Below are 26559 nucleotides of genomic sequence, written 5' to 3' on the forward strand. Positions count from 1 at the left end.
AACCCAGGGCTTTCCATATGCTAGGTAAATTCTCTATCACTGAGCTCCATCCCCACTCCTTTTTATTTTTTTATTTTCTGTTTTTATTTTTTGTCTCACTAAGTTGTTAAGGCTGTCCCCAAACTTGAAATCCTCCTGCCTCAGCCTCCCAAATAGCTGGGATTATGGGTAATCCCCACTGTGCCCAACTATGTAGACTTTATTTTCCATGTCATTATTCCCCAAACTATACAACACAACAACTGTTTACATAGCATTTATGTTGTATTAGACACTATAAATAACTTAGAGATGACTTAAAGTATACAGTATAATATGCAAATACTATGTCATTTTATATAAGGGACTTCAGTATCTTGACATTTTGGGATCCATGGGGGGCGAAGAGTCCTGGAATCAGTCCCCTGAGGACACCAAGGGATGACTGGACTTACTGGACTTATTGTATATAATGGTTGAAAGTGATGTGCAAATTTGAAAGTAGCATAGATAGATAGAAGTATACCATACTTTTATCCTTGAAATATTGGCAGTTTTGCACATTTTTTGGAAGACATAATTTGGGGGTGGTTTCTTGATTGTATATTTTTAAAAAGCATGTACTTTGGATTGATGCTTGAATCACACACAGCTCCATTATTTATCACTATATGACCTTTAACTATTTATGTAATCTGAGTATCTACCTCTTCATCTTTTAAATGGGTATCTTATGGTTTGATGACAAAATTAGATGTCATTAACACCTAGCACATAGGATTAGTATATAGTTTTAGGATGAAATATACATACTCAGCTTCAATATTATGAAAGATGGGTGATACCATGGTATAAATGTGGATCAGTCCTGATATTTGGAAGCGTGTGTTGATAGTTGACTCTAATATAAATGTACTTTAATCTCAATCAAGGAGACCATTGGCACAGAAAATCCAGAACTATCAAGTGTCTGCATAGGACTGTCTTAGTTCTCCCTGTGTACCCTGCTCATCTTCTGTGCCCTGTCAGACGGCAGTGATAGAGCTGTATGGGACCACCCATAGTGGTGGGTGGGCACAACCTCAGGCCCCTTCTGTGTGCCCCGCAATCTGGCTCTATTTGGGAACCCAGTCAATAACAATACAGCATGGGATAGGTGGGCCGTGTGCCAGAGAGCTGATGACAGCAATGCGGACTGGTCAGTCATAGATATTGTGAGTTGATTTCATTTGGATTGTTCTGTTGCCTCTTGACACAGGAATTTCTTCACATGGCTGCTGAGGAAGTAACCGTTACAGTGCGCCTCATTCGTTCATTTGAGCACCGCAATTTCAAGCCCGTAGTGTATCATGGAGTTAATTTGGATCAAACCGTAAGGGACTTTATAGTATTTCTAAAGCAAGGTATGAGACAGTAGAGTCATTTTGTTTTACTGGTGGTTTGAAAATATAGCTGGCTGTGATGTTAATGGTAATCTTTTTAAAACACAGAGGTACTTGGAAGATATTAATCTAGGTTCTGAGCCAGGTGCTAGGCTGGCTCCTGTTCTGAGCCTTGGCATCATCTGCCCCAAGATTTTTTAATAAGCTGCGTGTGTGTCCTCACCACAGATTGTTACCATCATGCTTGACTTAAAAAAAAAAAAATTAAGATCTGTGTTTTCTTTTTTCTTTCTTTCTTTTTTTTTTTTTTCCACCTGCAACACCAACTTTATTTTTAAATCTGAAAGTGTCTTGGGAGAGTTTTACAAAAAAAATCAACAGAAACGAGTTATGAAAATATTTGACCAACTTTATTCTTTGGTTATTTCTTATTGCGGCTCTGTAAGGACAGACTGTTCCCGAAGCTCCAGCTAAAGCAGGAAGGGAAAAAAAATCAGTTCAAGTAAGGCGGCTTTTTTTGCTGAAAGCAGTGACTCTTCCCTTGGGCTTGAGCGGGCGTCCAGTGGGGAACAAAAGCAGAATGAAAAGCTTGGAATCTCTGCTTCATGTTGTCTCTGTCCTCTTTGCTGCCTTAACCCAGATTTCTGTTCAACCCTGCCTGCAGACAGGTTAGTCATTTAGGGAACATTTGTATGGAACTGGTAGTACAAGATTGATTTTTACCCTAAATTTACCTAATCTTTCTCCTCCCACTTCAAGCTGAAGACACCGAGATAAAAGCAAGATGTTTTCAAGATTTGCAGGGTATCATGACCCTGTGGTTAGGTATGTTCCAACTGCCAGGCGTCACAGTGTCCAGTTCCATCCATCCATGGCAGTGGTAACTTGAAGTCTTCAGTCATCAGCCCTTCCCTGACCTGAGCCCCCTTCTTTCCTCCAGGCCCAAGGATGGAAGGAGCTTGAAACTTAGGCTAAGATGGGTCTTTCCCTAGGGTGCTGCCTGTTTTGCTGGCATTCTGAATACATCTTTCTTCTTGCCCTTCAGAAGCCTGTCCATGATTTGTTGAGTCCTTTTAGAGTGGTGAGTAAACAGACCTGGGTAGCAGAGCAGGTCTACTTTGTAGTGATTTTTAAAGGATTTTATAGAAAGGACATAATTACTTATAAGACAACTTTACTGACTTACATAGAGAGTGTAAATGTTTTTGCCGTGTTCTTAGGGGAGAATCAGCAGTTGTTACTAAGTGGTAATGTTGTAGGGGAGAAAAAATAGTTTTTTCTCAACCCTCGTAAGTTCTTAGATGGAAAGGACACTTTTAACAAAATACAGATTAATAAGCAAAAGTTTATTAAAAAGTAGATTTCATACATGTACTGCAGATGCACAGGGAGTGAGTCATTCTGAAAGAGAAGGCTTTGAATTCTAGCTCATATAGCATTTTCATCAAAGAAGAGTAAGTTTTTAAAGAAGTGACACAAATAAAAAGGACTTTGAATCCTTGGGGGTGGCAGCTTTGGGGAGGGAGCAGGTTAAAGCTAGTTTTCTAATGTGGATCCCCTCTAGTGCCACCTGCAGACTAGTAAGGGTTAAAGTTGTCTTCAGTGGCTGCCCTTTGTTCTCCCTAGTAGAGAGGGAAAGAGGGATATCCTTTGCCTTTGTAAATCTGTGTAAATCCCACTTTTAGATAAATTGAGGAAAAGCAGAGAGCATTTTTGCATCTGCTTCTTAATTGAGCCTATAGCTCAAAACGATCCTTATGCCAAAGAGGCACATTTTGAGGTGGCATGTTCTGGTCCCCCACGAGTCTATTACAAAGCGTGCTGCTTTTGAGAGTTCTTCACCCAACATGTTCAGGTTTTGAACTAAAAACAAGTCCCTACCTTTTTGTTTCATAATCTTTCTAAGTACTGAGAGTTACGATGCTTCTTGATATTGATACAGCAAGTGCTGTGATGTTCTTGGTACAGGCAGAATAGGTTCCTCTTGAAATCCTTGAGAAGAAAATGTAATTTCCAAGCTGCTGCAAGGTTTTGGGGGAAGTTGTGGAGCCCGCACCTGCTAGGAGGGGCTACAGAACGCCTCCCCAGCAGAGCCCTGGTACCCAGCCCCACTGGATGCTCAGGCCTGCTGCTTAGGTCTTTTACATGAGTGAGCAGGAGTGTTACCACTGCTTGTTTCAGTTGTGCACCTGGGGAAATGTATTCCACTGACTGTCAAAGGCCAACTTTTTGGGGTACAGATTCTTAAGCTGTGAGGTCTGTGCCCAAGCCTATCTCTATTATCTGATTTGAGGTCCTGTGGAATTCAGAAAAGTTGGCAGGCCACATATTTGCATTTGATGAATTGTGCACATAACTAGAAACAAATGGATTGACAGTGAGACATTTTGGAAACTGTAAAATGATAGCTAACACTGCTGGGTCAGGTGCTGGGCCAAGAATTTTACCAGGGTTTTCTCATTCATCCTCACAGTGTCCCTTTAGAGTAAGAATTGTCATTATCCCCATTTTATCTATGAAGAAACTGAGGAACAGAAAGACCAAGAAACTGGCCTGAGATTATGTAGCTAGTGAAAGGCAAAGCTGCAAATCAGCCCAGGCAGTTTAATTATGAAACATGTGCTCTTAAACACTATCCCAAATTGCCTCTGTATTCTCTTTTGTGTCACTTGCTTAAGTAGGATCTTTGAAATAAGTAGATTCACTTGGTGTCAAAAGTGTCTTTGAATTGTGTTAATCTTGATCTAGGATTTTGAACACTAAAAGCTGGAAGGTTGGTTTGACACTGTGGCATAGTGAATATTTTGCCCACAGACAGAAATGGTCACTGTGATGAGTGATCTTTTGGGGTTATTTTAGATGCCTTATTCATTTTTCTCCCTGTTCTTTGCTTACCCTAGTCCCTTCTGTCATCTGTGGCTTAACCTAGTTAACTGCCTCAGTCTGTCTGCAGCCAAGGAGTGCTGTTAAATTTGATTGACTCTCTATTGAGAACCACTGGACTTAAAAGCATCATGCCATTAAACATGGAGTTGTATAGATACAATAAGTATGTGTATTTATAAGTAAATATAAACATATAGGCTGTATTTAGATAAGTATAATAAGTAAATGTAATAAACCTATTGTTGACAAACAAGGAATAGATGAATCAGATATTTTGATTACAGAGGTACCATAATATATTACCTTGAAAAGATGACTAATTTTCTAGATTCAGAATAGTATACAAACCATTTATCTAGCTAGAAGACATTTTCATTGTTCTTTGATTTGGAAGTATTTCAGTGCTTTGTCACGCATCAGGTCTTACTTCTGAATGTCAAGTCATCTCACCTATGAAAAAAGAAGAGTGCCCGAGGAGCTGTCCAGCCCTCTGGCTTCCATTGCTCTCTGTCATCCTCTCCCTCCTGTGGCTTGTTGCTTTGTAAAGCAGTCTGTTCTATTGGGGAAGTGCTAAATGGTTTGATTTTCTTTTTACCTTTTTACCTTTCATATTTCTTCCTGTCTAATGCCTCCCAGTTTCCTCTATTATTAACAGTGTATGTTAGTATGCTGTGTTTGTTCCAATTAATGAACCAATATTGACACATTATCATTAGCTAAAGTCCATAGTTTATTTGGATTTCTTTAGTTTTTACCTAATGTTCTTTTTTCCGTTGCAGAATCCCATATTCCATTTGATTTTCATGACTCTTTAGGCTCTTCTTGGCTGTGACATTTACTCAGACTTCCCTTGTTTTTGATGATTTTTTTGACAATTTTGAGGAATACTGGTCAGGTATGTTGTAGGATGCTCCTTCATTTGGAATATTTTTTATGTTTGTCTCCTGATTATGATGGAGTTGTCTGTTTTTGAGAGTAAGGTAAGAAAAATAAGTGTGACTTAGACTTATCAGACCACATACATTTCATGTATTGCTCTTGAGCCTACTGTCTAGGAACTAGGGTGTGTACTTCCACATGACTCGTGGTTGGAGATGTTGCCCTTGATCTCCTGGCTGAAGGAGTGCTAGGTTTTGCCACAGTAGTTTCCCCTCCCCCCTCCTACTTTATACCATGCTCTTCAGAAGCAAATCATGTGCATAGTCCACAGTTAAAGAGTGAAAGGTTTTGCTCCCTTCCTTTAGGGTGGAACATCTACATAATTCTTCTGCATGGGGGATTTTATTTGCTGTTCAATTCTTAATATGCTTGAATTGCTCTAGTTTTGGCCATTGGGAGTTCTTTCAGTTGGCTCCTGTGCTGTTCTGACGTATACCACCCGTTTGACATATGCTCTGTGTGTGTGTGTGCGCGCGCGTGCGCGTGTGCACCACATCTGTGTACAGTCTTCCTTTCTGGTAGGACAGGATGCTCCAGGTTTATCTGGGGGTTTTCCCCCATTTTTTACCGGTTCATTACAATTATGCTTAATGGTGGGATTGGTTATTACATATCCATACATGCACAAAATGTGACAGTATAATTTGGCCAATGTCACTCCCCTTCCTATCAAACCCTTTTCCTCTATTCTAATGAGCTCCCTTTGATTTTCATGAGATTCCTACCTCCCTCCCACCTTTCTTTTTCTTTTTCCTCTCTAAATTTCACATTTGAGAGAAAACATACAACCCATGATCTTCTGAGTTTGGCTTATTTCACTTAACATAATGGTTTCAAGTTCCATTCATTTTCCTGCAAATGACATAATTTCATTTTTCTTTATGGCTGGGAAAAACGCTATTGTGTATATATACCATTTCCATTGGTGGACATCTAGGCCGGTTCCACAGTTTGGCTATTGTGATTTGTGCTGCTATAACCATAGATGTGCATGAATCACTGTAGCCTTGCTGACTTTAATTCTTCAGGATAAATACTGAGAAGTGGTGTAGCTGGCTCATGTAGTGGTTCCATGCCTAGTCTTTTGAAGAACCTCCATACTGCTTTCCATAGTGGTTGTACTAATTTACAGTCCCACCAACAGTGTAAAAGCATTCTTTTTTCCTCCACATCCTCTTCAACATTTATTATTGTTTGTATTACTCCTGATAACAGTCCGGGCTTATTTGCTTTTTATCCCTGTCTTAGACAGTGTGGCTGACCACTTACCTTCTTGGGACCTTGTGCTCTCAGTTTCCAGTTGAAGTGATTAAATTATATTAATTTGTTCATGAGTATTTCTGATTGCATGTGATGTGCTGGGCAATATTTGAGGTCATGACAGCATGATGAAGAGAACAAACTCTAGTCCTTGCCTTCACGGGATCAGTATTTGTTAATCTGTTCTGTGTTGGACACTGTCCTAGGTTTTGAGAATTTATGAATTGGTAGAGAATAGAGACAACGATAGGTAAGTAGACAAAATTACAACTGTAAAAAAAATGTCACAAAGGCAACAACATGGGAGGATACCGCTCCTCTAGGCAGTGTTATTGGGAAAAGCCTCTCTCTGGAGGCGACACTGAAGCTGAGGTCTAAGGGAAGAAAGAGAAAAGGAGCTCTTGTGTGTCCCAGCATTGCCTCTCTCAAGTTCTAATGATAGTAGCTTCATGCAGCCATTTGCTCTTCACCTCTCCCCCTTCTTCAGGGCTTTTCATGATCAAATCCAGGGACTCTGAATGGCAGAACATTAAATAGATTTACTGTTCCTTTCTGATGTTTAATGAATACTTCTTTTCTTGGCCCATGATTCTTAAGCGAGTAGGAACAAGAGGGATTAAATGAAGTATTTATGTGCTCTGACAAGTCTAAACCAGAGATTTCCCCTCGTAGGTGTCTGCCAGGCACATGCTGTCCCCAGAGCAGTTTCCTTTGGGTACTGGGGATTGAACCTAATGTAAGCCAGGCAAACACTCTACCACTGAGCTATATCCCCAGCCCTGGCCTGTTGTGTTTTAAATATTGGGAAATTTCACCTACCCGCCCTCCCTGAGTTTCCATTGATACAGATAGGGTCCTGTGGCTATAGCACTGTGATCAGTCAGAACTGGAAGGCGGCGCCCCCTTCTGCTGGGATACGCGACTCAGATCTCGCAGCTCCCTCTTGCTGACCTGCTTTCCTCACTTTGTCCTAGCAGCATTGCCTCCATATTGGAATGTTGTGTTAGCCCTTGAAGATAGAGGCTTGCTAAAACTTAATGGCTCACCACTTACGTCACAGAACACAGAGCCGATATAAACACTGCCTTCAAACAGTCTACGTTCTTACGTATAGGTGGCAGGAAGCAGATGGTCTATTAATGTATAACTCAGGATGGCCATCTGTACTAACAAGAAACAGCTACAGAAACCTCGGGAAGTCTGGCCTCAACCAGAGAGGCCTGTGACCTGCAAATTTTAAAATAATTTTTTTTTAGAATAAAGTCTCCTCCTTTCTCAATACCATATCTCTAGACTTGTTTGGCCAGTGTGTGGCAAGCAGACTAATTTGGGTCCAGTGACATGGTTACCTATCTGGTCCTGTGAATATATTCAACTAAAAGATGTTTCAGAAGGATTTTTGTGTGTGTGTGTTTAAACATCTTCTGCATATGGATAGCCAGTTTTCCCAGCACCATTTATGAGGGACTATCCTTTTCCCAATGTGTATTCTTGGCACCTTTCTCAAAAATCAGTTGGTGTTAAGTGCCTGGATTTATTTCTAGGCTATTTTGTTCCATTGGTCTATGTGTCTGTTTTTGTGCTAGTGCCATGCTCTTTGGATTACTATAGCTTTATGGTATATTTTGTAGTCAGGGAATGTGATGTCTCCAGTTTTGTTCTTTTTGCTCAAGATTACTTTGGTTATTTGGGGGCTTTTGTGATTCCAAGTGAATTTTAGTATTGGTTTTTGTGTTTCTACGAAGGACATCTTTGGTGTTTCCATAGGGATTGTATCATCTGTGCCCAGGGTCAGCCTGCTACGAGGACTTTCATGACTGGGAACTTCTCTTGGTAACTGCTTATTTATCCTGTACCTGGACTGCCTGGTGGTAGGCACTTGAAATGCTTATAGCGTAAATAAATAAAGCATATTTTAATTTGAGTGTATATTTCATCTCTAAGAGGCACGGGTACTTAAAAGACACAAATTCCTTGTTGGTTTTGTTTGCTCTGGGGCCTGGGTCCATCATGGGACTAATTTTAAAATACTTGTGGAATAAAAGAATGAGTTACATCTTGAAAATAAAACAACACATTTCCGAATTCAGACAGGTGGGTTTTGTTGTTTCGTTTTCTTCAATAAGTAACCATTTATGTGGTTTTAAGATCAAAATGTAGAAAGAACCATGATGGAAATTTTGCCTCCTTCTGTTCCTCTCTGACCAGCGCAGGGGCCTCCCACCCCTCAGGCTCGTTCAAGCAAACACCAACAACTATTCTTATTTTACCTTCTTACTGCTTACTAAAAGTGGCTTACTAAAAATAACATTCTCCTTGCAACTCTTTACCCTTGACATATTTTGAGGATCTTACATTAATAGAGAGCTTCCTTCCTTTTTTCCCCACAGTTGAAAAAATATATTTTATTGTTTGTGCATATTATAATTTATTTAAAGAGTACCTCATTGAAGGGCATTTGGAATTTTCTAAACATTTGCTACTGAGAATAATGCTGCAGTTGGATCTCTTGAATATATGTCATTATCTCTATGATCAATTCCTAAAAAAGTGGAATGGGCTAGAGTAAGGCGTATACACATATGTAATTTTGATATGTGTTACCAAATTGCCCTCTGTAGGGGTTGTGTCATTAGTAACATATGTGATATTTGAGATGTTTTTAAAATAATATTTATTCTGTTTTGTTTAGTTTTCTTTGATGAGTTAGAGGATTCATGTTGTAGGCTGCCTGAATTTTGATAAGAGTATGAAGATTATTCTAGATCATTGGTTCCCAGTAATGGCCGAAGATCCTCAAGGGGTTTTTGGATTCACATGTTAAACAAACATCAACTTTGTCTCATAGATTCATTTTACAGGTTTCAAGGGCATATCGAGACTGTTGCATTGGCTAGAGTACTGATTCTTCTAATTGCGTGTGCCTGCGTTTCATTAGGAACTGCTCAGCAGCTTTTGATGGTGCCCTTGTCTTCCTTGGCCCATGGATGTTTTGCTGCCGTTTTTGTCTCTGTCAGTTGTTTCAAAGTAACCTAGTCTGTGGATGTAGGCGAAAAGAACCAAAAGACCACGTGTGCTATTTGAATATTTTATAATAAAAACATTCTTTCTCTTGTAGATGTCCCTTTGAGAACCAGCCTTCCACCACCATTCAGAAATTATAAATATGGTAACTGATTTTTCTTTTTCTTTAAATATGTATATTCATATAATTTGGCATTAGTTTTTTGTTGACACAAATTCACATTTGGCTTTCAAAAATGAATTTACTATCTGCAAATAAAAACCATTTTGGAAGTTTATTTAGGAATATAAGAATTCTAGAATATTGTTAAGGTCTATTGTAATTTTATAGAGAAGTGCTATATAGGTGAAGAATAGCATGTTTGGCAAAACTATATCTAAGATGGGTTTCTTTGCAGGGAATCAGAAGGAAAAATGAGGACTAAGAGTTTAATATTTTCAATATGATGTAGTAGTTTTATATGATGCAACTGGTTATTTAAAAGTATAGTAAAAAGCTGGTTGTAATTATTCACTATAAATATGGTATTCAGCAGACTTGAATTCGAGACTGTATTTGAAAGTTATGGTGCACCTAATGCATATTTCTGTTAATTGGTGCAGACATTTTAAAGCATAAATTTTTTATTACTTTAGATCATTTTTTTGGAGTGGCTTTTCATTCTGTTCCCATTCGATAGGGCAGCTCGTGACCTACAGTCCTTTGAAATCACAATCTTCTCCGTGCGTCTGCATTTTAATATCCAGAGACTAATTGTGAGGTCATAAGGGGTAGTCAAGCAGAAGTTGAAGGCACTGAGTGGAAAGTACTTTGATTTATTGGCCCTAAAGAATTTACATACTCAATATTGAATAAGAGAAAGGAATAAAAAGCATGATTAAGGTAAATATGAAACTTCTCAATTGTAGCTTTCATGGCTTTTGAAGTGTAATGCCCTGAAATATAACCTTAAACTTGAATCAACCTACAGATGCCATTTCAAATTAGAATAGTTACATATGGTTTCCCTTTTTGCATGGTGTGTGTATCTATATGCAAACCTGTGTTCCATGCAAGTTATTTCAAAAGATAAATTTTAAATAATGAAAGCATCAGAGTATCTGAGTCGCTAAGCAGCATTGGGGTAGATAATGTACCTTTTAGCTTATCCCATCTCATTAACGCTCTTTCATCCTGGTGTTTCTGTATATTCAGGTGAATTGGCAGAAAAAGCTAATACATTTGTCAGAGAAGAAATTATAGAACCACTAGTGTTTTGATAGACTTCAGGTGGTTCTTTCTTTGAGTTTGGCTCTTTAACAATCTGCTGCTTTGTGTTGAGCAGGAAGGCTAGAGTGTTGCTTTTCACCTGTCATTGTCCTCAGTATGCTGCATGGCCCCTGGGAATAGAACACTGTTTTGGGTGGTGGGGAGTAGAAAGGGTGTAAAGTAGTTACTGTCTCTGTGCCTTTGGGCAGAGGGCTGTGGTCTTGGCCACCCACTGTCTGAGATTTCTCAGAACCCCTTCTTCCATTTAATTGTCTTCATCGTCATCTATTATTGATTTAACCACTCATGCTACTTATTTTTAAATCCTTACTACCTAGACGTAATACATTTGTGCACACATTAATGTTGATTGATGTACAGCATGTGGCTGCTAATCCCTGCCTGTTTCATGAGGCTGTGTGAAATTAAATTATGCACGGGCCAACTTGTTAAATGTACCCCAAACAAATGATGTAAGGTTCCTTTCCTCAAGGAATTTGCATTAAGAAAACAATGCCCACAGATGTTGTTTTTGTTAATAGCAAGTCTAAAAAAATTGAGTCTATTTTTTAAGAAGTTAAAACAAGTAAAGGAGATTATTCAACAAAGAAAGAGACATTAATACAACATCTTTTGTTAGCCTGTCATTTTCCCTTCCTTGTCCTCCTCTTGGGTCCTGCCAATTTGTGTCGGGGAGAAAAATCAGGTGAACTTTTCCAATCACAGCATTTCTCTCTTTCTTTCTCTCTCTCTTTCTTTCTTTTAAATGTAGACTTCCTATTGTGGGTTTGCTGGATCTATTAGAGCAAAGTTATTTCAAATTCAAAGGCTTATTAGCAAAATATATAGAACATGATTAATATTTATAAGGTCAAACTGTAGTTTTGCAGCTTGATTATAACAGACTTTAAGCCTCTTTTATTAAAAAAATTACTGTTGACTTCTCTAACTTGTCTCAAGTAATAAACCAATACCTATTCATAGTGAGAAAGAGAATATAATAGGCAACTCAGAATAATAGATAATCCAAAAGTCACATTTGTTTATGTTCTCATGTCCATTGTAATTTTATTTTTAGCATCTGTGGCATGTTTACATTCCTGATGTGCATATTTTACTTGGTTAAATTTATTTATTTTCTTAAAAATATAGTTGTAGGGTGTAGGTCTTGTTTAAAATCGCAATTAAAAAATTGCATTGGATAGTTGAAAGTTGACTATTTAAAATAATCGGTAATGTCGAGTGCCAGTTCTTAACTAGGTGATTGGTACCCTATTCTTTCTTCAGCACTAAGACAACATAGTTGAATTGAGGTCTTTAAAAAAATAATATCCTTTTATTTCATATCACTATTGGAATTTCTTGTTATAGCATTATTGATAGAAATGAATTTTAGTGTAAGTTTTAGAGCTTATTCAGATAAAGTTATAATTTAGTCAATAAATGGCTGAATAAAACTGAGTAAAGAATCAGAAACTTCTGGAATTTAAACATGTTGAATGGCTACATCTGCTATGTAATTAGGGGCTGATTATCTCAGAGTTAGAATGTTATCCAAGTGTGAAGAAATTGCCTGTTGCAAAAGGACCTTGTGGCCTGACTTCAGGATAAACCGATTAAAGAATGAAATTGGGTTTGAATAAAACATACTGGACCATGGAAGCCTGTGCAGTATTTGAAAACCAAGAAGCAGATCTTGGTATTTTTTAGTCATTAACAGCCCTGCTTAGATTACCGGTGATCCCAGGTAATGTTAGAAATCTAAGAACAGTCACACTTTTTCAGCATGATCATTGAACCTCCTGAGAGCTTAATAGTTTTTTAAACTGCTTTTGTTACTGTCTGTCATTATTTTATATATAATATATAAATATAATTATATATACTATATAAATGTGATTATATGTAATACATAAATGATTATAGATAATATATAAATACAAATGCATAAAATTAAACCTGTAGATAAGATTATATAGATGTAATTTTTGATATTATCTGCTAATCTTAAAATTTAGTGACTCTAAAAAACAAAATGGAGTAATGTGATTTGCTTGTCTTCTGTTCAAAGGAAAAAATGTGTCGAGGTGACTTCAGGTTATCTCTCACACACACAAACACACACACACACACACACACACACAGAGTTGTGTGTCAAAGCCCAAGGCTTTAAAATATCTGTGTACTTTTTTTTTTTTTGTTGTTACCAAGGATTAAGCCCAGGGGTGCTTTACCATTGAGCTACATCCCGTGCTTTTTTATTTTTTGAGATGGGATCTTGTTAAGTTGCTGAGGCTGGCCTCAAACTCGTGATCCTCTTGCCACAGCCTCCCAAGTCACTGAGATTAGAGGCATACAGCACCACACCTGGCTTCTCTGTGTACTTTTATCTTTGTGTGTGTGTGTGTGTGTGTGTGTGTGTGTGTGTGTGTGATTTTCTGGTGCTGGGGATGGGACCCAGGGTCTCCTACATGTAGGGCAAGTGCTCTACCAATGAGCTGCACACCCTCAGCTCCCTTAATTTAAATTAAATTTTAAAATTTAATTTAAAATTTAATTTTATCTTTAATTTTAATGATTTTCAAAAGTAAATTTCCTTTTACTCTATAACAGATTTTTAAGTAAATGTGTTCATAAAATTATAAAGAACTTAGAATTTCTCAATTTCATAGGTACTCATTTGTCTCTCTAATAATGTCAAAAGAAGTCTTAGAATATTCTGTGTAAAGAGACAATTTGCTTTTTTCTTTCAGATAAACTGAAGATTATTCACCAAGCACATAAATCAAAGGTACGTTCCACTTGTGCAGTATCTGGCACTTAGCAGTAATCAATATTAGTTGAACTGGTGAGTAAGTGAATGTGCATGTAAGTCTTTTCCATTATAATAGCATTTTTTATCTTATAGGTACTCTTTCTATAGCCTTACTTTCTGATTAGAGAATTAAACAAACAAACAAACAAACAAAAAAAACTAAGCTGTATATACCTGCTCATAGATTCTTTTAAAAAGTGTTAATAAAATAAAACATACCAGGGCTGGGGCTATAGCTCAATAGAGTGCTTGCTTTGCATGGCCCTGGGTTCTAATCCCCAGCACCACACACACACACACACACACACACACACACACACACACACACAAAGCATCCCGTATATTTATATAACATAAACATAAAACAATAAAGAAATATAAGGAAGCCACTTATTATCTGTCAGTCTAGTCTCTTTGACTTTCTTAAGTCCACAGAAGAACTGGGCTAGAAGCTGACCCAGAGGATCTGCTTGCCGTGGTGCTTGCTGTAAGAGAAGGTTCAGGACCACAGCTCACTCTACAGAGGGCGCCATCTGCAATCTGAATTCTGTCCTTTAGCTGTTTGTGTGTGTACCATATGTTTACATTGCTCTTTTCTTACTTTAGTCATGTTTTATTAAGCCACAATCAAAGGTTTACTTCTCATTACAGAGCAGTCTTTTTTCTCAGTGGCCTTCCCTATGATGTTCACACAGGGACAAGGGACCATGTCTTATTCTGTATGCCTCTTGTATCTCCAGTACCTTGGGCAATGCCTGGTTCACAGGAGTTTTTCCAAAACAAGTTTTGAATGAAGTATTTATAAAGTTCATTTTGTTTCATTCTGTGTGTAGTCATAGATATACTCCATGAACTCAATCAGCTTTCAAAAAGATGTATGCCACAGATCACAAAGAGGGTATGTCTGTTGCCTCTGGATTAGTAACTTTGTGGGATTTTTCTTTTGTATGTGCAAATTTTATCATATCCATTGTCAAGTACCTCATTCTCACAGGTGTCAGGGATCAAGTGTGGCATCTTCCCCTCCTTTGAGTACTAGAAAGTTCTGCCACTATATCTGGCCACAGACTTCAACCATTTTCTCTTCTCCAGGTCTGAAATGTTTTCAACTTGGTCCCTAAAATGTAGAGAAGAGCAACTGTGGTTCTATTTTATATGGAATAAACATATGTAAATTTGTTATAAAAATATAAATAAAGTTGAAATGAAGCAATATGCTCTTGGAAAAAGTTGCAAAGCAAATTGTGCATGTCATTCTCCATTCAGTGTTAATTTTAAATTGTTGGTCTTGCTTGTAAGCTTATGTTTCCTAGAAAGAGGAATTGGCAAATTCTTCATTCTTTGTAATGAAGACCATGTTCATCATGTTCAAATAATCAGTAGTATATGTAAAAAATATTTTTAAAAAATTTTCCTTCAGGAAAAAAAAATTTGAAATAAAAACTTTGAAGAAAAAAAAATCTTAGCAGTGTTATTTACACTTAAAATGCATGTCTCTCCCTGGTGTGTTATATATAGAGTCATCCCTCAGGATTGGTTCCAGGACACTTGTGGATACCAAAAGCCACAGATTCTCCATATTCCTTATATAAAATGGTATAGTATTCGTGTATAACCTATGTGTGTTCTCCCATACACTTTGACTCATTTCTAGTTTACTTATAATACTTAATACAATGTAAATGCACTGTAAATGATTGTTATACTATATTGTTTAGGGAATAATGTCAAGAAAAAAGTCTTCACACGTTCAGTACAGATGCAACCAGCATAGTCCAAACCATGTGTTCAGCCTGCAGCTGATTGACTTTGCAGATGACCAACCTTCCATACAGAAGACCAGCTGTAGTTTCAAAATTAGGACTATTTTTTTTTCAGTTGAACAAATAATTTGTTTAATTATTTGGTAGATCCCCAAAACAAATGAAGTCACTTAGAATGTTTCTGGACTCTGGCTTTATAAAACTTCATTTAACCGTAACAATCCAAGTCCAGACTCTGTACCCTGGAGAGGCTTCTTGAAGCTTCTAAAAGATAACATCTGTTTTTACAGATACAGTTTTAAAACTTCAGAAAAACTTCACCTACATGTTCTTATTGGTGCCTTATATGACTACAGGACATTTTTCTCATTTCCAAGTGATTGCTGTCTTTTTATCTTCTATTTCCGTCTGCAAGGCCTATAGCATCTCTGGCCAAGCTTGTCAGTTTTCTAGGCCAGTTGGAATTTTAATTTCTTTCCTCAGCCAAAGCGAGAGACTTCCAGCTAACCCTTAATAAACTCGTTCACATAAGGGTCTAGAGACTTTCCTAATTGCAATTACCAGGTGTCCTCAAAAATTTCTTCTCATCACCACAATAAAAAGGCTGTCTGGATCCCTGCCCACCTAACTAAGCCTCCTGTTTGGACTATGAGCTAAGTGTCTTTTAGTGAATGAATAAAAGTAGAATGCAAATGATTATCATAATATTACTGTGCTATGATTATCAAGAAATTCATAAAAATGTGTGTATGAGTATTATGGATTGTAATCAGTAGGCTGTTTATATTATAGTGAGAATAATTTTTGCTAGAAAGATTTGAAATAAAAACTTTGATCTCCATCTTACATTTTGTGGGTTTGGAAATCAAATAGCTATCCTTATTAAAGGAAGAAATCATATCCTCGAATAAACTGTGTAAGAAATGTGCAAAATCTTCAAGAAGGAAATTTTTATTATTAATTTATTGTGCTAGAGATTGAACCCAGGGCCTCACACATGCTAAGCAAGTACTGTACCACTGAGCTACACCCCAAAACCAGAAGAAAATTAAATGCTACTGTTCTTTCCCATCTTCACCACAAACATACTTGAAAAATGAATCCAAACTCTGGGAATAATTATTCAGTCTCATAAAGTAAGCTCCTCTTAAGATCTATGCATTTTATTATGTTAAATTCTACTTTAGTTTAACAACAACAACAAAAAAGTGAAATATACTATGAGGAATCCAAAATAAGACTTACACAGAAATATTTATGATATTTTGGATAGGAACGTGCAATAGTATGAAGATGTCAATTCTTGGTTAATTTACAATTTTAATAGTACCTCGATAAAGTACTAATAGTTGCATATATGTAAATTCTAGAAGCTTATTAAAAAGTTAATACATTAAAAGTAAGAAGAGAAGAATTCTGAAAAAAAATGAGTGATTAGCCCTAATATATATTAAGACATTATTATAAAATTCTAATAATTAACATTGTGTGGTACTGTCACATGAACTGGTAGTTCAGTGGCACAGAATTAAAAATCCAAATATGGACTCAAATGTACATGTAAATTTAGTGTATAGTAAATATGGCATTTCAAATCTATGGACAAAAGATGGAGGATTCAGTAAATGGTATTGAAATAGCTGGGTTGACATCTAGAAGACTAGTTGAATTCCTATCTTTTTCTTTATGCCCAAATAAATCCCCATTGTTTTAATGACTCATGTAAAATTTAAATTCATAGATGAGGTTAGAGAAGAAACAGGTTGAACCTGAGTTGATAATTTGTTCAAGTTGGGTAATGGGTATGGGGCGGAATTCATTACACTATTCTATATATATTATATGTTTGAATTTCTCCACAATTAAAAGTTTTAAAAATGAAATTCATAAAAATATGTGAAGAAAACATGGAATTTAAAACATAATCTTGCAGTGGAGAAGTCTTTCGAAATATGATAGAAACTGAGCAATCATAAAAGACTGACATTTTATTTCATTCATTAACTTATTCAATAAAAATAAGTTAGCAGGAGGTAAAGAAGAAGGTACATTTCTCTTCCCCCTTTCTAGAGATGAGGAAACTGAGTCTTAGTTTATGTAGTTTGTTTGCACACAGCTGAGTGCTGGGGGAGTCTGGATTTGAACCCACCTCTAACTGGAAGTCCAGGGCTGTCACAGTGCACAGTGTGTGCACTTAGTAGGTCTGCACTGTGTATCCCTTAATGCCATTAAGGGAGTAGAATGTGACTTGATGTGACTCGGATTATTACTGTGACTCCAACTTCAGCTCCACCTCTTTGGGAAGTCTTGCTGAATGCAGAAGCATATCAGTATTGATGAAATGCATGTTTTCTTTCTTTTTAGACAAATGAACTGGTGTTGAGTTTGGAAAATGATGACAGACTCCTGCTAAAAGAAGACAGCACCCTGAAAGCAGCCGGAATTGGTGAGGAAGGGGAATGATCTTGCTGAAGGGGCACTCACATTTCTGGCCTATGTGGCCAGGCCTGGCTGGTTATATTTGATGACTCCCTGTGATCTGAATGCCGCTTGTTGCTCTTCATACTCTCCCATCCCTATTCAAAGGAAGAGGAAAACGCATTCTGATCATTTGACCAAGGGCAGTTGTTACCTTCTCACCAAATGTGCAAAATGAAAATAGTTTGTTCAGAAGGTTTGCTCAGAATCCTGTTGAGGGTCATTTTAAATGATTGACAGGCTATTAGTACCATGTCTACTTACTCTCATCAGTGTCATTCGAGCCGATGGTTTGAGAGAAATGGACGTAGTAGAACTAATGTGGAATAATGAAATGAGATGTTGTTTGTATAACGTGCATCGTGGCTTCTGATAGTCATCCAAGTCACTCAGGGCTGACTAAGGCACAGAATTTTAAATAGGGACCTAGTGTGTGCAGTTGAAGAATTGCCTGATTTAACTATTAAACCTAGAATGTGTGTATAGTTCCAATTTTTAAAAAATGTTATGTGACATATCTTGTGGCCATTAGATGTCACTGTTATTCTACTTACACGGTCACCTTAAGCTGATCTGGCAATAGAGGAGTACAGATTAGCACAGAGGTCTGAGCAGGTGAAGGCATTGTGTCACTGACACACCTCTGTGGTCTGTGACCATGATGCAACTTCACAAATCACACTTCCTTCAAAACATGCAAGGTGAGGTCCACACTGGGTACCTGTACATTTTTTGTTTGTTTGTTTTATTCTGTTGAGTTTTTTTTTTTTAATTGGGGATTAAATGCAGGAGTGTTTTTACCATTGAGCTACAACCCCAGTCCTTTTATAAAATATCCATATTTCGAGACAGGTTCTTGCTAAGTTGCTAAGGCTGGCCTCAAACTTAAGATCCTCTTGCCTCAGCCTCCCAAGTTGCTGGGAGTATAGGTGTACACCACCTCACCCAGCAGGAATTCACTTTTGAAATGATTCACGTGAATAATGTGAATTTCTGACATGGGAATTTCTATTTAAATAGAATTTTACATGGCAGGTTGTAAAATCAGACTTGTTTCAGTGTATAAGTCTGTGCTATTTGCTAGGATCAGTGTCGTTCCCTATAATAAATATGTGAGATGGATTGTTATTTGAAAAGCATTATTTAATTGGCACTTATTTCTTCAAATGTTATTACATTATTGTATCAGGTGGCTCCTGTGTTATTGAGACATGTGGCACCTAGGGGTAGCCCTGTTTGTCTTTAAAGCATAAAGTTATAATGAATATAATAGACTGGCCTTGTTGTGGGAATTGGCAGATAGCTCCTTGGAAAAGGTTAGAAAATGCAAAAAACAAACCAAAAAAAGAAAGAAAGGTAAGATTTTTAACAAGATGATGCAGTTGACATCTCATATAAATGGGAAAAGATTGAATTAACCAGAAAATCACATCAGGTCCATTGCCAAAATATTCAGGAAAATAAATTTCAGATTTTATCTCAGTCTTTATTCCAAAATGAATTCTAGATGAAGTAAATGTTATACTGTAAAAATTAACAAAACAAAATATGCAGCTCAGTGATAACCTAATATTGGAGAGAGAAGAGCTTTCTGAACATGACTCCAAAGGCCAACGCCATCAAAGGGGAAAGCAAGGGATTTGACCAAATAACCCCCCCCAAATTATAAACCATTAAAGGAGAAACAATGAACTATGAAAATTATGTGAAACATAAATGAAAGATAAAGTTATTAGCCAGACTTTTGTAAAGAACTCTTGTATTAGTATGAAAGGATACGAAATCTGATAGAAGGTATAGCTAACATAGGAAAAACAGTTGTACCTTATTGGTAATGAGGGATGCACATTAAAATAGACACTGCTTTTTATCATGGTCTAGTGGTTAAGAATAACAGCCCAGAGCCAGCGTGTGGGGGTCAGACCTTGATTCTGCTTCTCACTCTATGGGTGACCTTGGTCAAGTAGCAGTTAGTACAAGATTAGCGGTTGTGAAAAAAAATGCAGTACCCAGGGGAGCCCCTGGTGTAAGGAAATGGTGTTCTCAGTACCACTGTTGGGAATGTATGTTGCCTCTCATGTTCCATAGATCAAGTTGAACATTCTCTTGTGTTTGTTACTAAATCAGATATGTGCTTCTTCAAACTCTGAGGTTGTGGTCTGTCTTCAGAGCGATGGTGGGGTTCTCTTTTACCTTCCCTGTTTGTGAATCACTGACACAGGAATTTTTATATAGCAAAGAATAATGTGCAGTACCATTATCCTTTGGAAATGTATCCATAGACATGTTTGTATTTGTACACAGAGAAAAGATCATATACCACAATTATAGAAATGCTTTCTCAGGGTGGTGGTATCGCCAGTAAACTGAGTTTTTCCTTTCTTCTCTGTATTATCTTAATGTGATTATTGGGATTTGCAAAATTTTTCATAGTTTATAAGTATTCCTTATAATTAAGGAACCAGTTTTTCAAAAGAATAATAAATCCCTAATCACTTGCTTTGTGATTAAGCCACTAGGCCTCTCTGAACTTAAGTTTTGTTTTCTGTATAAATGTGAATAATGAAACCTCTTTCAGAAGGTTTCATACGGATTGAAAAGAATGAAGGTGTCCAGGACAATGCATGGAAAAGGCCCTACAAAATAACTATTTTATTTGGAACCCATTTTGGAGATGGCATTTGGCAAATATTCCGAATTTGCTAGGACAGAGTTTGCCTTGTTCTCATTTATTTCAGACTGACTTATGTAACGAACCATCTTTAAAAGCAAGAATCAAATCCCTCTTTTCGTCATTCTTGTTTTCAGGCCACAGAACTTTGATCAGATTCAGATCCTTTTCATGGTTTCTCCACTTGGGTCAGGGTGGTATGGGGAGCAGACCGCCCCTGAGACCTAGGCAGAGCAGTGGCCTTGTCCATGGCGCGACTTCAGTCCCTGCCAGGAGCTGTTTCCTCTGTTATTTCCTAGCAGCTTGTTGCTGTCCTCCTGGCAACAAGCCAAGGTGGTACCCAGGCAAAGAAATGAGGATCCCCAGAGAGCAACAGAAAATTCTAAGTAGGAACTGAGTTGCAAAAAATGATAATTGAGAGTCAGGCATGGAGGTGCACACCTGTGATCACAGCTGAGGTGGGAAGATCTCAAGTTCAAGGCCAGCCTGGGAAGTTTACTGAGACCCTCTCTAAAAATGAAATAAAAAGGCCTGGGGATGTAGCTCAGTGGGAGAGCACTCTCCTAGCATGTGTAGGCCCGACTTTAATCCCAAGTACCACACCAAAACCACAAAGAAACAAAGACCGTGATACTTGAAGTATGTGATTTTTCTAGGGAATTTTCCCTCCCTCCCTCCGTGCTGTGTCTGATTAGGTTTCTAAGAGGTTTAAGAGAAAAATTCGAAGTCATCCCTCTCTCCCTTTTCACCACTTGATCTTGCTGGAGAGCTGTCACTCTGCTATCACAGCCAGTTGCCATGGGAATAATGCCAGTGTAACAAATTTATCATTATGACTCTTCTCCAGGAGTCATGAAAGGGAAAGAAAGACTGGGAGGGGGAAATCAGGGGGGAAACTTGCTTTCAGAGTCTTTCATCTGCACCACAGATCCCCACTGTGTAGTCCATGTCTTACCCTGGTGCAGAAATACATAAATAAAAACAATTTCCTTTGTGGAAGGAAGAGAGAGGAGAATTTTACCTAGAAATGTTGTTTAAGATAGAAAAATTTTTATCTTGTTTTTAACAATAGTTTATGGATTAATTTTTCTAAGTAATAAATTGCAGGTAAGTTGTGGGGTGGGAGATATTTTATCTCTTTCATTTTGCTGCATCCTGCTACTATTTATCTTTTGAATCCACTCTGGTATAAGAAAGAAATTGTGGCAGAGAAATTCTTCTCAAGCCAGTTGTGTTTTCTTGGAAATGTTTTAAAGCAAGTTACAGTAGGCCAGACTGTATGCACTTATTTGAGGAAAGAGTTGTTGTCAAGCCAGTTGTCCCTGTAATAATTCCAAAACTCCCTCGTGGTCTGTTTTCATTTTGCTCCTGTCATCTATCCCCGACTAGAACCTGGTCCTGTGCATCACATCTCTGGTTTTCTCCTCCATGTGGCTAAGACAGGTTTCTTTTCTTCCTGCTTCTTTATCAGGATCATGTTTGACTTGTGTTTCCTTAAGGTCTGGGCCTTTTCCCTATCTTGAGGCGTCCTCATTTTCTTCTTTGACAGAGCCCCAAGTGGCTCCTCTTCATGCTGACATTGTAACAGCAATGTTCATTGTAACAGTTGACTTGCTTAGAAATCAGTGATTTCAGAACAAGGAGTCAGAATGCACTGCACAGATTGTTCTTCCCTGGCTTCTATTTATTTTTTGCATTTTAAAAAATTATCTTTGACAATAATTGTACATATTGATGGTAAAAATGAATATTTTGATACATATGTATAACACGTAATGATCAAATCAGGGTAATTAGCACATCTATTACCTCCGACATTTATGTCTTCTTTGGGTAGAAACATTCAAAATCTTTTCTTCAGGCCATTTTGGAATATACAATAAATTATTGTTAACTGCAGTCACCATACTGGGTTTAGCACATTAGAACTTATTCCGTCTACCTAACTAACTTTATACCCATTGCTCAATCTCTCCCTAACCTATTTCCCACCCAGTTTTACTCTCTAATTCTATAAAGACATTCTTTAGCTTCCACATGTAAGAATATATAGTATTTGTCTGCCTATTCTTTCTGTCCCTGGCTTATTTCCCTTAACATAATGTCCTCCAATTCCATCCATGTTGCCACAAATGACAGGATTTCACCCTTTTATGCCTGAATAATATTCCACTGTGTGTATGACTGTCCTTCCCATTTTACTTTCCTCTTGCCACTATGGAAATTGCAGGCACATGCTCAGTCAGTCCAGTCAGTTTTTACCATTTGTTTTCTTAGGTCTGTAGTTTGGTATCTCTTACCAGTTGATCCAAAACACTTTTAAAGCAGGTATGACAAGAAGAGCACAGGAGTTGCTCTCTTTACTGGATTGTGAGCTGCTTTGGTGAAAACTTTGAAATAGAACTCAGAGCATCTCTTTGATTTGTAGATTGGGGTTTTGTGGAGTTTGGAAAGATATGGTGGATTCCTGGAGCAGGGCAGAGGGTGAAACTTTGTTTCAGATTTGGTCTCAGATTGCCCCATGAATCTCCTTTAAGTACACACACACACACACACACACACACCCGTGGTATAATTTTTAAAAATCTGCAGTGATTACCACATGACAGCTTGTCCTGATCACACCACAAAGCCAGTGCACACTTCTCGGTTTCCTTTCCCTAGCCCACAGGGGCTGACCCTTATACTACTTTGGGGCCAACCAGCTTGAGGCTTAAAAAGCAAGCAGCGAATCCTTGTCAGTAGATAAGTTCACTGAGATAGTGAAGGAGTTAAAAAACATTGCATTTAACTTATTTTGGGATTACCCACTTAAAATTATTTTTTCTTGTTTTCAAGTCATTGTTAACTATTTTCCTGTTAAATAGTGTGTGTGTGTGTGTGTACGCGCGCGTGCACCTGCCTGTCTGTCTGACCCGTTAGGAAGCATTATATAATTGTTAATTTCATAGCCAAAGTTCAGATGTCCTGACTTGTGTTCATTTCATTAAACTAGAACATCAGTATTAAACTGATCCACAAATGCATTTGGAGGGCTCTGACTTGATTTCATTTGATAGTAAGACGAAGGGATGAAGTGGTGATGTATTTATTGGATTTTAGATTGCACATTCATTTCAGATTCCCATGCCAAGGCGCTCTGCACCTGACCGCACTGCCGCCTGCAGCACATTTAATTTAAAACCAGGTGCCCGAGGGGACCGCCACATGCTAGACTTCCTGAGGGTTCTTCCCCCACCATTTTTAAAGAAGCCATTTTAAATAGAATTTGGGCAGCACGAGTGTAAGGGATAATGGTGAAAAGAGCCATTGTGTAAAGGTCTTGAAAATCATTTGTAACTTGTTTTCACTTAAATCAGCAAATCAATTTGCAGTATTACATCCAGGAAATCATTCTCTAATATTTTCAATGGATTTAAAAACATTACTACTTCTGTCATTGAAGTTTTAAAATCCATTTTGTTTTATATTTTTTGAATTTCAGAGAAACTTGGAATGTGTATGTTTTCCAATATAAGGGTGAGCATTTTTTTTTAATCACCTTGAATGTTTGAGTTTAACCCATTTGTCAACCTAGCTTTGTTGAAAAAAGAACAGACTCATATGAAAATAAAATCATTACCCTGGATGATTTCATTTGGCGCCTATGAGAGATGGCCTCAATACTTTATATAAATAACAAGTCGCTCTCTAAGTTAATTAGACTCATCGCAACAAAACTGCATTGTCAGTCTTTGCTTTCTGTCAGCTTATTCTGAACCTGCTCTTCCTGTACTGCAGATCTGCGTGACATATTAGCTTCTCAAAAGGAGTACAGATAAATGTCAACTGCAGTAAGTGAAAATTGTAATTACAGGGAGCGTGGCTTGAGCCAAGTGCTGGCCGGGCAAAAACTATGTAAAGTTCCATGTGTAAATAACACATCACAGATAAAGCCTCGATCTGTGATTTTTCAGGAAGAGGGTCCCTCTTGTTCGTTCTCCATTATTGCAAATTACCTACATCTACCTCTGAGCACACCTCCTTTCAAAAAGGAAACCCATTGAGCTCTTTGTTAAAAAGATCGCTCTCTAAATATCTTCTTTGAATATGCCCCCTTTTCAATATGTTGCTGATTTCAAGTGTGGAGCCTCTTCCCCATTCTTTTAAATGCTCTTTCTTGTAAAACTGTCCTGCACACTTACCTGTTTGCTCAGGGTGCCTCTGTTTACAGCCCCTCCTCATTGGTTCCCATTCTCTCTGATGTCTCCCCCACAGTCTCACTGGGATAAGAGTTTGTGATCTGATTTTCATCCACTCAGATTAAATTTAATCTTGAAGACATAGTAGGCACTGAAAACATCATTTTGTTTTTTTCTCTGAACATGTGTTTGTTTTCTATAGTGAGCACAGTAGCTTATGATGGAGAAAGACTACATTTGATATTCTTGCAAATGGTAAAAACATTTTTAATGAGATGACATGCTAATCTCGTTAACTTCATTCTTTTGTGATAAGTTCTAATGATGAGATTAGAGCTGTAAACCACACACCAGTGGTAATCCATGGCACCCTTCTTATCATCGTATTTATTTGGCTTCTTGAAGAGTTTTACTTGCCTGTTTTTAGAGTATATGTTAATTGCATACTCAGTATTCATTACAAATAATCTCTTCTGTTTTCTCCTCAGGATTCCAAAGGCCCTTTTGCTCTTTCTGTAAAAGCCAAGCAGACTGTATTAACTTCTGGTTTAATTTAAAAAACCAATGTGGAACTTGTTGGCGCAACACCTTAAAGAATCGCATGTTTAATAAATTGGAAGGCTTTCCATCAGATTTGTCTCCAGTCTGAATTAATAATGTTGCTGACTTATTGTTTTAGAAGATGGAGTCCTTGACCTGCTAGGTTGAAAGAATTGTGACTGCTCTGAACCTTTGTGGGTCCTTTAGCTGTGCCATCTCCCCAGTGAATAATTAGAGGTATTTGAAGGTATTGCGGTAGAAGCCAATTTGTGTCTTTCACTTTGCATATTGTTGAAGCCTCATGAATTAATCATAAGCAGGGCAAAAAATTAACTTCTTCAGACACATATTTTGATGGGTCATGAGGGAGAATGTAAAGTGATCTGTAAAATATTCTACTGATCCTCTAACTATTAAATTATTATACCTACGGGCTAATTTCAGGGAGGGGAGAGTCCCTCCCCCCTCAGGAACTGAGTAGCATATTGGAAAAAATATCAAGGTTTGTTAGTTTCCAGGACTGCAAAGAAGACTATAAATAAGCGATTTCATGATTTTCTGAAAAATCTTAATTCTTGTGTTAACTCTGGATTTTAATTTTGTAGGTTATTTTTCTTTCGACTTTTAAATTATTTGATTTTTTTAAATTATTTGATTTTTAGATTCTTACAGCTACACCTAAAACTTCTTGCTGATTTGATGAAATGTATTGTATCACCCAACAACTAACTGATATTTTTCATTGCAGGCGTCTGAAACCATTCCAAAATGCCAAACCAAAGTAATGCGGATTTCCATACTTGTTTAAAATTTAGTTTTACATTAAAATCTCTTTTCCATTTTCTGTTTCTCTTTTTTTCAGCCAGCGAAACAGAAATTGCATTCTTCTGTGAAGAAGATTATAAGAACTACAAAGCTAATCCCGTTTCATCCTGGTGAACAACGGCTCACCTCGGGGCTTCCTCTTTGCATACCTGTATTAAGCTCTTTATTCCACTAGTGAGTTTTTGAAATTGACAAATAAATCTTTAAAAATTAATCCCAGGCTCTGCTATTTGAACTGAAATTTGGTGATTTCTCTCTCTTTAGCCAGACTGGACTTCCTTCCTTCTTTTGATAATATGAGAAAAACGTGATTTTTTTTTAAGCGGAAAAAAATTGTTATTGAATTAGTGATTCTTTTAGTGGTTTGCATGTTGGGTCCTTTAAAAAGAGAAGATCAAGGTCATATTGTTTATTTTATATTTTTTCCGTAGTTTCTGGCTAGCACAGCTGTGACTGTCTTTGGCTGCCGGAGATGGGAAGAGGCTCTTAGGACTGTGGTGCCATCTTTTAGCTCAGGGAGTGTATGATGTTCCCGCTACAAGTGACATTGAATGGTGTTTACATGAC

At 37.5% G+C, this 26559-nt stretch overlaps 1 protein-coding gene across 1 annotated transcript in view; it reads left to right on the forward strand.

Annotated features, from left to right (window-relative positions):
* C11H2orf76 (chromosome 11 C2orf76 homolog) overlaps nt 1-26206 on the forward strand; it is a 51715-nt gene extending 25509 nt beyond the window's left edge. The window contains exons 3-7 of the mRNA XM_027936876.2: nt 1238-1382; nt 9565-9615; nt 13473-13510; nt 17662-17743; nt 26030-26206. Coding sequence (XP_027792677.1) covers nt 1238-1382; nt 9565-9615; nt 13473-13510; nt 17662-17743; nt 26030-26106 — 393 coding nt within the window. The 3' untranslated portion in view covers nt 26107-26206. The remainder of the gene's footprint in view (nt 1-1237; nt 1383-9564; nt 9616-13472; nt 13511-17661; nt 17744-26029) is intronic.
* Nucleotides 26207-26559: the final 353 nt, after the last annotated feature.

The sequence above is a fragment of the Marmota flaviventris genome, chromosome 11, assembly GCF_047511675.1.
Source record: "Marmota flaviventris isolate mMarFla1 chromosome 11, mMarFla1.hap1, whole genome shotgun sequence".
Taxonomy (NCBI): Eukaryota; Metazoa; Chordata; class Mammalia; order Rodentia; family Sciuridae; genus Marmota; species Marmota flaviventris.